The sequence below is a fragment of the Mangifera indica genome, unplaced genomic scaffold (assembly GCF_011075055.1).
Source record: "Mangifera indica cultivar Alphonso unplaced genomic scaffold, CATAS_Mindica_2.1 Un_0018, whole genome shotgun sequence".
Lineage (NCBI taxonomy): Eukaryota > Viridiplantae > Streptophyta > Magnoliopsida > Sapindales > Anacardiaceae > Mangifera > Mangifera indica.
Window position 1 is genome coordinate 261,321 of NW_025401110.1, and position 12,023 is coordinate 273,343.

General features: G+C 33.6%; 1 protein-coding gene across 1 annotated transcript; it reads right to left on the bottom strand.

The window, feature by feature from the left end:
* Window positions 1–8,669: 8,669 nt before the first annotated feature.
* Window positions 8,670–12,023, bottom strand: LOC123205863 (serine/threonine-protein phosphatase 6 regulatory ankyrin repeat subunit B-like). Its single transcript, XM_044622909.1, has 6 exons — window positions 11,840–12,023; window positions 10,414–10,522; window positions 9,886–10,009; window positions 9,020–9,088; window positions 8,892–8,941; window positions 8,670–8,781 (listed from the first exon to the last, which is right to left on the bottom strand). The coding sequence occupies exons 1-6, from the start codon at window positions 12,021–12,023 to the stop codon at window positions 8,670–8,672; spliced, it is 648 nt and encodes a 215-aa protein (XP_044478844.1).

Consider the following 12,023-nt stretch of genomic DNA (forward strand, 5'->3'; position numbering starts at 1 on the left):
AGTTACCTAGTATGTGTGATCGTGTGTATTAGGTTTTTAATGCCCAATGATGGGAAAGTAACCATTTTTTTTTATCAAATTAATAGTTTTAAGCCAAAAATCATATGATAGACTATCCAAATATAATTTTCTAACAACTAACAACCAATTTTCAACATTCATATGCAAAATTTTTAAAACTTAAACCAAAATACAAAACATAACAATAACTTTAAAAAAAAAAACAACGATTAAAATACTTCACACTAGCCTTTAGACTCATTTTAAATAAAATTTGGTGAAAATGTTGAATGATTTTTGGCTAAAAATCAACAAATATCATTAATAGACAAACTTTTCTTTAGTGGGCGTAATTCGACTGTGGTCAAAACTCCTTAATATATTAGGGCAAATTTGATAAATTACATTTTCTTATCTATTTCCATATAATTCTTAGAGTATTGACTAAACCATATAAACTCTCATAGTTTGATCAATCTAATTAATTACCTATAAAATATTTTGTGGATATTCTCAAATTTGTATTGTGAAGAAAAAAAGTCAATTTATTTATTAAAAAGGTAGAATATGATGCTATGAAGTTACAAACTCTAAATGATTAAATTTCTTGAAGACTAGGAGTATTACCAACTCCAAATCTATAAAACTTTTTGTCTTGTTCTATCATGCACAATTTTGTTCCCAAAATCAACCGAGGTAACAATAAATAATCCCCGTATCATTTAAAGTAGACACAAGGGTATTTTAGACTTTTGGTATTTATATTTTATTTTTCATTGGTAATCATATGTATAGAATGAATTATATAATCGGGCATCATATGAAAGTCATTGATTGAACAGATTGATTTAAAACATAATAATTATATTTATAAATATTATATTAAATAAATCAAAATTTTATAAATATAATAAAAATTCAAACCTATTATAAAATTAATTAAGCAAGTATAAAAGATAAAGAAATGAAAGGAAGAAATAGCAAAGAAGAAGAGAGCAAGGCTATGAAACTTTATTTCCGGATGAAGAAAAGAGAAGAAAAATCTATATTTACATGAAGAGAGGAGGGGGGATTTATAGGCAATTTGCCGCCCCTCCTGTCAACAAAGGAAGCAAATTTCCAAGCCAATTTTCCAATTTCATTAATGCATTCACACTCCTTTGGTTTCTCCTGCGTAAGCCTTGCCATTTTCTTCTTGCTCTAATAAATGAATTCTCACTGACTTTTTTAACTTGCTTTGGTGGAAAGCCACTTGGGTTTATAACACTCCCCCTTGGATTTTCATCATTTATAGATAATTATATTAACTTTGCTAAGGAAAAACCCAGTGGGATAAAAATCAAAGCAAAAGAACATAATTATTAAATGTCTTGTAAGTTGGCGTTGGACGTACTTAAATCGCCTCATTAAAAACCTTACTAGGAAAACCCAGTGGGACAAAACCTAGTGAAGGAAAAAAAAGTACAGTACACCTTTTGTCCAATATTTGATAAATTTCAAAATTTTGCCTGATGAATTCTGCCCCTGATGAACGCTCCCCCTCTTTGTAGTAGGATTAACTTGGTTGCTTGTTGAGCCGCCTCATACCAATGTTATACACTAACTTCTCAAATGTTGATGTCGGTAGTGTCTTAGTGAACAAATCTGTAAGATTTTCACTGGATCTTATTTGCTTGACATCAATCTTTTTACTTTGTTGGAGCTCATATAATATGGAAGGAGTGTTTGTCGTAGAAAGAAGACTGCATACATTCTGAATATGATGGATGACAGACCGTAACCATATACATTCTCGGCTGGCTTCATGGAGAGCTAAAATTTCTGAATGATTTGAAGAAGTTGCAACCAAGGTCTGCTTGGTGGAGCGCCATGATATAGCTGTGTCATTATAAGTGAAAATATATCCCATTTGTGAACAGGCCTTATGGGGGTCAGAAAGATAACCAGCATCTGCATATCCAATCAAACTAGGATTTTTAGGAAATTTGACATAATATAATAATCCCAAATCTTTAGTTCCACATAGGTAACGGAGTATATGTTTGATTCCGTTCCAATGGCGACGGGTTGGTGCAGAGCTAAATCGGGCTAATAAATTAACTGCAAAGGATATATCCGGTCTCGTGCATTGGGCCAAATATAATAAGACTCCAATGGCATTAAGATATGGTACTTCAGGACCAAGTATCTTTTCATCTTCTTCTTTAGGACGAAATGAATCCTTTTTTGGATCAAGATACAGAACAACCATTGGGGTGCTCAAAGGATAAGCCTTATCCATATTAAAACATTTTAATAATTTTTCAATATACGCTGATTGATGGATAAGTATTCCATTTGAATTGTGCTCGATCTGCAGGCCGAGACAATATTTTGTTTTCCCCAAATCTTTCATTTCAAATTCTTTTTTCAGATATTCAACAGTTTTTGAGAGCTTTTCAGGAGTACCAATTAAATTCATATCATCAACATAAACTGTCACAATAGCAAATCCCGATTCTGACCTTCTGATAAAGACACATGGGCATATAGGGTCATTCACATAACCCTCTTTTTTCAAATATTCACTGAGGCGATTGTATCACTTACGTCCGGATTGTTTTAATCCGTACAATGATCGTTGTAATTTAATTGAGTATAAGCCTCTTGAATTGACCCTTTTTGCTTCAGACAATTTGTATCCTTCAGGGAGTTTCATATAAATTTCAACGTCTAAATTTCCATACAAATAAGTAGTAACTACGTCTATTAGACGCATATCCAGTCCTTCAGAGACTGTTAAACTGATTAAATATATGAATGTAATTATATCCATCACAAGTGCATATGTTTCATCAAAGTCTATACCGGGCCTTTGGGAAAAGCCTTGGGCTATAAGCTTGGCTTTATATCTAGCAATTTCATTTTTCTCATTTATTTTTCTCACAAATACCCATTTATATCCAACGAGTTGTACGTCTTCAGGTGTTGGAACTACAGGCCTAAACATTTGACGTTTTGCTAGAGAAGCTAATTCTATTTGAATAGCTAATTTTATTTGAATTACTTCTTCCCATTTAGGCCAATCATGTCTTTGTTTGCACTCAGCCACAATACGTGGCTCAAAATCATCATCATTCAGAATTTCAGTAGCTACTGCAAATGAGAATATATCATCAACTATAATTGTTTCACGATTCCACATTTCTTGTGTATGAACATAATTTAAAGATATTTCAATATTCTCATTTTCCTGTTCTTTAGGATTTTGTACCACTTCAGAGGTTTGTGCCACTTCAGGGGCTTGTGTCTCTTCATGGACCATAACCTCTTCTGGAGGAATATTTGTTTGATTATTTACCTTTCTTTTTCGAGGAACAGTGTCCTTCGATCCAACAGGTCTACCACGCTTCTGGCGTGAGGTAGATGGATCAGTCACGGCTCGAATGGACTGTTCAGCAGTCACATTGATTCTTGCTGGTGTATTAGCAGCTGGAACATGTGATCTTGTCACTTTTGTTGTATCAACAAATGCATCAGGCATTTGGTTGGCAATAATTTGTAATCGCACTATCCTTTGCACTTCAGTTTCACTTTGGGATGTGCGAAGATCTAAATGAGACATGGTAGGTACATACCAAGTAAGTTCATGCCTAACTTCAGGAGACATTTTCTTTTCTCCTAAAGATAGGAAAGTTGTCTCATCAAAGTGACAATCTGTAAATCGTGCAGTAAAAAGATCACTTGTTAATGGTTCCAGATACCTGATAATAGATAGTGAATTATATCCAACATATATTCCCAAGAGACGTTGGGGTCCCATTTTTATGCGTTGAGGAGATGCAATAGGGACATATACAACACAACCAAATATTCTCAAATGAGATACATTAGATTGGTAACCAATGACCAATTGTAGGGGAGAATATTGATGATAAGAAGAAGGTCGCAAGCGAATTAACGCTGCAGCATGTAATATAGCATGTCCCCATATAGAAGTAGGTAATTGACTTTTTAATAATAAAGTACGTGCAATTACCTGGAGTCGTTTGATAAAAGACTCAGCTAATCCATTCTGTGTGTGGACATGCAGGATTGGATGTTCAACCTCAATCCCCATAGACATGCAATAATTATCAAATGTTTTGGATGTAAATTCACCAGCATTATCTAGCCGTATTGACTTGATCGAATAATCTGTGAAATGTGCCTTTAATTTGATAATTTGTGCTAACAGTTTAGCAAATGCAACATTTCAAGTAGACAATAAACAAACATAAGACCATCGTGCAGATGCATCAATTAAGACCATAAAATAACGAAATGACCCACTTGGTGGGTGAATGGGTCCACATATATCCTCTTGAATCCTTTGTAAGAATGATGGGGATTCACCTCCAATTTTAGAGTGAGATGGTCTTATTACTAATTTGTCTTGAGAACAGGCGGTGCAGAATTGTTCACTAGACAATAAAATTTTATGATTCTGTAATGTATGTCCATGTGAATTTTCAATAATCCTACGCATCATTGTAGATCCTGGGTGGCCTAAACGATCATGCCAAAACATAAATGCTTTTGGATCAACGAACTTCTGGTTCGATACTGCGTAGGTTTCAATTGCCTTTATGATTGTATAATACAATCCAGATGATAAAGTAGACAATTTTTCTAGTATAAGTCTTCTTCTGGAGGCATTACTAGTTATACAGATGAATTCTGCACCATTTTCACTCATGGTTTCAAGATGATAACCATTTTTTCTTATATCTTTAAAACTCAGTAGATTTCTTCTAGATCTACTTGAATATAATGCATCATTGATACTTAATTTGGTCCCATTATTTAACATAATTGTGGCTCTTCCGGAGCCTTCTATCAGATCAATTGATTCTGATATGGTGGTTACTTTAGCTTCAATTAATGCTAAAGATAAGAAAAATTTCTTTTCCTTAAGAATTGTGTGCGTTGTTGCACTATCCACCAAACATATGTCTCCCACATTAGCTTTTGAAGTCAACGCTTCAATTTTGGAGTCCATTTCCTTTCATTTAAAAATTACGTTAGTTATAACGTACACAAAATATTGAAAGGAAGAGAACATGACAATAAAATACAAAATAATATGCATGACTCCAAAATAAATATATATGATGGATTTAATTATAAAAATTTTGGGCATTTCATACTCATAATAACTACTTCTGGTAGTTGCGTTCACTTCAGGGAACGATGTATAATGAGAAAATATTAATTCAGAATTTCTTTTCTGATATTGCTACTACAGGAGTAAAAATAAAATGTGGAGAATATTTTATCTTCCACATTCAGGAAAAGATTCTGAATATTACAGAGTTATACTAAATATAGAGTCATTGTATTCATATTTCGGCTTGTAATCCTTCAGGGATATGATGCCAAAAGATAATAGCCTTGTATTTGTCCTTCTGGGATATTTTCTTTAGTTAGTTTTTCAAGGCTCACAAATTCTAGGTGGAGACTCATGTAAAAAGCCCATTTAATATTATCCATCTAATTTTAGGAACTTCAGGTTCAATTATTGTCATATTTACAAAACTTTTGGTTTTGTAAACAATATATATGAGTTAATCTTTGAAACTTTAGGTTCAAATATTATTTCATATTTACAAAACAGCTGATTTTGTAGGAGAAATATTGGGATTAATTTTGGAAGCTTCAAGTCCATATATTATCCCATATATACAAAACTTCTGGTTTTGTAATTAGTTTTCAGAATATTATAATACATATTCTGATTATGTTTTGGACTTCAAGTCCATATTTTTCACACTTTATGCAAACTTCAGGTTGCAAAGGTGATATCATTATTAAAATAAAGAGTTTGATGAAATTGGGGACTTCCGGCCCATATATATGAATTTCTCACGATTTTACAAGCTTCAGGTTGTAAATCGAATATAAATAAAAATAAATATTCAAATAAATAAAGATGCAAATAAATAAATATTCAAATAAATGGAATACAATAAAAATAAACATTTAAATAATATCAGGACTTCCGGTCCAGATTCTTGGTTTTGTAAGCTTCAGGTTACAAATAATATTTATGACTTCAGGTCACAAATTTATAATTTCGTAAACTTCAGGTTACGAATGATATTCAGGATTTCAGATCCAGATTCATGATATTCAGGACTACAGGTCTAGATTCATGATATTCAGGACTTCGGGTCCAGATTTATAATAGTCCAAACTTCAGGTCTAGATTCATAATATTGTAAACTTCAGGTTACAAATAATATTCAGGACTTCAGGTCTAGATTTATAATTTTGTAAACTTCGGGTTGCAAATATTGTATAATTATAAAGAAAAATTAAGCAGAAATATAACATAAATTAAAAGTCAACTGGGACATCACAATTGGGATATCCGTATTTATAATATTTAAGTAGCATAACGGCATAATATAAAGATATAATATACCTAAACTGATCCTGCTGATAACGTGTTATAAAATTAATTAAGCAAGTATAAAAGATAAAGAAATGAAAGGAAGAAATAGCAAAGGAGAAGAGAGCAAGGCTATGAAACTTTATTTCCGGATGAAAAAAAGAGAAGAGAAATCTATATTTACATGAAGAGAGGAGGGGGGATTTATAGGTAATTTGCCGCCCTCCAGTCAACAAAGGAAGCAAATTTCCAAGCCAATTTTCCAATTTCATTAATGCATTCACACTCCTTTGGTTTCTCCTGCGTAAGCCTTGCCATTTTCTTCTTGCTCTAATAAAAGAATTCCCACTGCCTTTTTTGACTTGCTTTGGTGGAAAACCACCTGCTTTATAACAAAACCTAATATTTTATTTGAAATTTTTAATAATTTTGCTATTCCCTGGAGTTAAGCTCAGACCTTTTTGTGCTTTGACTCTACAGGGTTCTGGTGATTCTCCTTGAAAGGTAACAAAGAATTGAGAATACTACTTTTATTCCTTGATTTCTAACAATGCTAGTATAATATCATTACACTTAAAATACGAATAAAATACATTTTTTATTAATTCAAATATTTATCACTTAAACCTTTATCTTTAATTGAAAAAATAAAATATAATCCTAACTGCACCGATTATAGTTGAAATTATGATTAAAATTGCATCAAAAAGGCTAGGACTCAAATTATTGAGCTCAGTTTTATTGCATTGGATCCAAGAACTCCAAGTTACACGCTACCATTCCTGAATGAAGGAGCCTTCCTAATCTTGGTAGCCTGCAAAAATCCATATGCGATGTCTATAACCAATGGCTCTGAGCCCTTTAATCCGCCAAAGTAAATCCCAAAAGCCAAAAACCAAGAATACCATTTGGGACAGTCATTCCTGGGAATCCACCTACTGCGAGAAATTTAGTGATAAAAAAATCAGGAGTAACCTCTGCATCCTACAATGCCATTCTGACAGAATTGCACTGAGATGGTGCGATTTCAGACAAAATTACACCAAGATGAAAACACACCATCCCAGTACAATTCTAACTCTTATAGATGACATTCATCAGCTGCATACAAAAGATGATCAATACAAAGATTTGACTAAAATACTGATATGGTATAACATTATTTTGAGCTATTACCTCAGTTTCAAAAAATTATCAGTATGAGAAATCAACAGAGATGTGTAAAATGTAGCAAACATGGACAGATGACAACTATTAGATGCAATTTAAATAATTGAATAACCTAAAACAACTTCTATTCAATATATTTCTTCATGTTTTTTGTTGCAGAGACAAAAAAAAATGATATGGCACAAATGGGCAAAAAGCTTCCCCCACAGTAGCTTCCCAATTGGTGTCTTTCACCATCATAACATGGCCTGGAGGTGTTACCTGATAGGGAAAATGTAATTGACTTAATTCTCGCTATATGGGATACTTTGGACCTTTGTTTTTTCCTTTTCCCCTATCCCCTACCATTTTGAAGTATTATTTTGCCATAGAGCCATCAGCAATGACAATTAAAATCTCAATAAAAACCTCAATGGATTTGCATATGATGCTTTTTTAGAATAGATGCTTCTGATTGTAGAAAGCATGCAATCGTCAGCTATTTGTTTTGAAATTATTTTCATCTTTTACCTTCAAATATTCCATGAGAAAGTTATTCCAACTTTTGTACGGGCAGGTGAAAAACAAAAATCTGTTGCTCGATTGAGATACAAAATGGAATTCCTAATACAAACTTTATGTGTGAAAGCTATTTATGAATGTGAAAGAGGCAGCTGCAATAGCAAGTAAAAAAATAATTATTCCAAGATAAGTTCCATTCCTCTTTTCAATCATTAAACAAAGCCATAACAAAGAAAAGAGAGGCAATAATGAATCTGTAAAGGGCGTGAGGATCTTTTTGCCTTTATTCCTCCATTAGTGTCACTTAGTTTTATGCCAAGAATAGTTTGAAATCTTTTGAGCGAAAGAGCAAACGAAATCTTAGAAATAATGAAAATATTAAAGCACTAAGAAGCAACCACTCAACTCACACTTTCTTGCTCCCAACCAGGCACTATCTTGGAGAATTTTGTATAAAAAAATGGATTTGTATTATTCCAAATCACCACAGGAACAAAGAAATATAAAGAGGAACCCACTAGAGCTTCACAAAATTGGGGCAAAATAAGAGGGTGGGGGGAAGAAAGAGTTCACCAAGTTGAAACAGTTAGGAAACTGAGACATCACCAAGTTCAACTTGTGCTGCTGCTGCATTAATTGCGTCAATGACATCCATCTTTCCCCTACTCACAGCTTCATCCATTGGAGTCCGCTTGTGGCTGAACAACAATAGGTGGCAAAATTAATTATACACATATATTAAACATTGGTGAGAATATTAGAGAAAAATGAGATACCAAACTCGGGGATTGGATTTTAGAAATAATACCTGTTTAACATGCTTACATTTGCTCCAGCCAGAATCAATTTTTTAACCACCTGCCACACCAATCATCTATTAAAGAACTTTAAAAATGAATGGCAGAAAATTGTGTACATATGGATCATGGTGATTACCTCAATATGTCCATTGAGACAAGCCCAATGAAGAGGTGTGTTCTTCTCCTCATTAGAAGCATTGACATCCTGCTAAAATAGAAGATACAAAAACTAAAAAAGCTTTCCCATACATATAATTTAGCAATTATAACTAAACATAATGACAATGATATTTGTAATAAGAGGTATACTTTTATGGTTTAATCCTTTGCAGACTTAAAGAGGTGGTAGTAAACAGAATCCAAGACAAAGAAGATACAAAAGCAAGGCTCTACAGAAGAGAACATGAAAGGCAAACAATCAGACAAGGGAATTTCATTGCCAAAATGCAACCATACCGGAAGTTGCAAACACTACTACTATCAGACAAATGTCTACAATAATCTCATCAAGTGAGGCTTTCATTCCAAATAAGTGTTTTGCATGCAGGAGAAATTTATCAGTGAAACATCCTTAATTCATTGGCCATTGCTAGTAATCATCGCTATCCAATCCTTTGTTTAGATCAGATTGGATTTTTGTGTGTTGGCTTAATAAGAAGTCATAGGCAGCTCAGACATGGGAAAGATAGATGGCACAGACCACCAGAAATTAAGCGTAGTTTAAACACAAAAAATAATTTTTTGCTATTGGCCACAAATATATATATATATAAAATAATTATTTTACCAATTTATTATACATCCCAAGATTAACCCCAAATAATTATTTTACCAATAATTATTTTACCAATTTAAAAACAATAATGTACTATTTGAGTGAACAGATTCATAATGGCAAAAAAAAAAAAATTAACCCCAAATTTACCAACAGATAATTGTCCACCGATTGAAGAGCTATCGCAAACAATCATATGGAAATATTTTTGAAGATTTCTTCCTCACCACTTCTCTGCTGACAAGATAATCCACAATGCCAAGATGTCCATTGGCTGCAGCCATGTGAAGCTGCAGCCATGTGAAGGGCTGCACATGAACATTAGCAGAATTAATTAAACATATAATGAGCCTAGAGAAACATCAACAAAATATCAGTATCATTTTCTGAAAACATAAGGTTTAATAATTTTTTTTTCTTAATTTTTTCTAAAAACAAAACATTTACAGAATTTTTAGAATTTTGAATCTATGCTTAGATTGTTTAATCTAAATTTGGTCATATTAGATATGGGAAGAAGAAAACAGTTAAGCTTAGACACAAGCTTTTTGTTTGTTATCATCTTTTTATCTTTTATCCAAGGCGGGGAAAATGAAGATAGAATTGTTGATAAGATCTACAGCAGTGGATGAATTAGACCTTAGTCAGCATTACAAAAAAAAAAAAACCTGAAAAGGCTAGGTGATTCTTTATAACGCTGACTAAATATTATTATTGGGCTCTTATCTGAGTATTTGTGCTAAATTATTAGGTACCCGGAGCTTGTGCTATGGAATATCTTAGCATTCTGCGGCAGAACTACGCCAACAGTTACACTCCTCCCAACAGCAAATAACGCAACAGCCACAAGCAAGACAATAGTTTCTAGATTGTAAAATGATTCAATATGTAATGTGAATATTGTAATGAAACAGTGTTTGAACAATAGAAATTATATTGATTTTTGGAAATGTTTACAGATGAACAATACTACTCCTCGGTTTACATATCCAACCACAAGTCAACATAACCAAATACAAAAGCTTGAACTAATGCCAGCATTTTAGAGCTGGCCCTTCCCAGTTTTTACATGCAAAAACATAATGCCCTTTTTCCCTCACTCAAGCCCCCTTATATTTCATCTTTCCCCTCATTAATGCTTCTCCAATCTGGTATTGCCAAGTCAGCTTCTAGCAACTCCTAGCATGCAGATTGCCTCCTCTCACGGCTACCTCGTACAGTACCTTCTTTGGAGGATGGATAGTTTGTTGTTTCACCTTTTCCTTGCTGTATTCCATTTGTTTCCTTCATCTTGCTGCCAGATGTCTTTCTTATAAAGCCCCTTATATTCTTTCTTCTCACATACACGTTGACTAACATAAATTATGTAGGTAAATCTTACAAATCATGCAATCCTTAAAGTCAGTTTTGCCTCTCTACTATAGTTTCTGAATAGTCCCAGCCAATTTCTAATCCAAACAGAATGGTTCAAGCTCACAGATCAACAATCAACAATCGCAAATGAAAAAGCTTAGAATTGCAAAGATTATTGACAGAAATACTGAAATGAATTACTGCTTATATTGATTGAATGAAACAAATACAGTATCAGCTGTAAGGCAAACAACTTGATTGCCGAACAGAATTGAAGAGAACAAGACAAAAGTGGAAAAAAAAAGAAGCTAAGTTCCTAGCAAATTTTAGAGTGTCAGTTCTCTCCTACAACCCACAAGGAATATAAAAATTCTCTTCCCTTGCTAGCCTAGAGTTCCCTTTTAATTCCATTTCTCCTCTAACTGCCCAAGGTTGCATCTGCCACGTGTATTCCCTTTTCCAAGTGGTCCTTGCTTTTGTGTTGTGCCACCATTCTATGATATACATATACAGTGGGCACGACTTAGTCCTAGAATTACCCCACCCCACAGGAGCCACCTTGTCCACAAAGTGAAGGTTGGAAAATTGTTCTTCGATGATTCAACACCTTTCCTCTTCCTTCGCATTTGTCCCTTCTTGCTCTTACCAAGGTCAGTCATCACCACAACAAAATTTATAAGCTTCGGTTCGCACCCTCCATATGCCATATCAAACATTATCTATTTTTAGCTTATTTAAATTCACCTATAGAAGACAAACCTTCCATTAACAATGCATGCGTAACCACATTAGAGTATTTCCCCTTTTAAACCATGTCCTCAAACAAACCCTTGGCTTCCTCCGCATCATCCTTGCTACACAAAAAGGCAATAAGACTATAAGTCACAACACTTGGTTTAACTTTTCTTTCAAGCATTTCATCAAACACTTCGCTAGCTTCTTCCCAGTTGCCCTTCTGTAACCATCCTTTGAACATTATATAGAAAGAAATCGAATTTGGGTGAAGATCCAT

Coding starts and splice junctions, on each gene's coding strand:
- LOC123205863 (XM_044622909.1), bottom strand. CDS start 12,023: ATGGATCTTCACCCAAATTCGATTTCTTTCTATATAATGTTCAAAGGA. Junction 10,523..11,839: donor TGATGCGGAGGAAGCCAAGG/GTTTGTTTGAGG, acceptor TTTACAATCTAG/AAACTATTGTCTTGCTTGTG. Junction 9,089..9,885: donor ATCTTGTCAGCAGAGAAGTG/GTGAGGAAGAAA, acceptor CTATTTTAGCAG/GATGTCAATGCTTCTAATGA.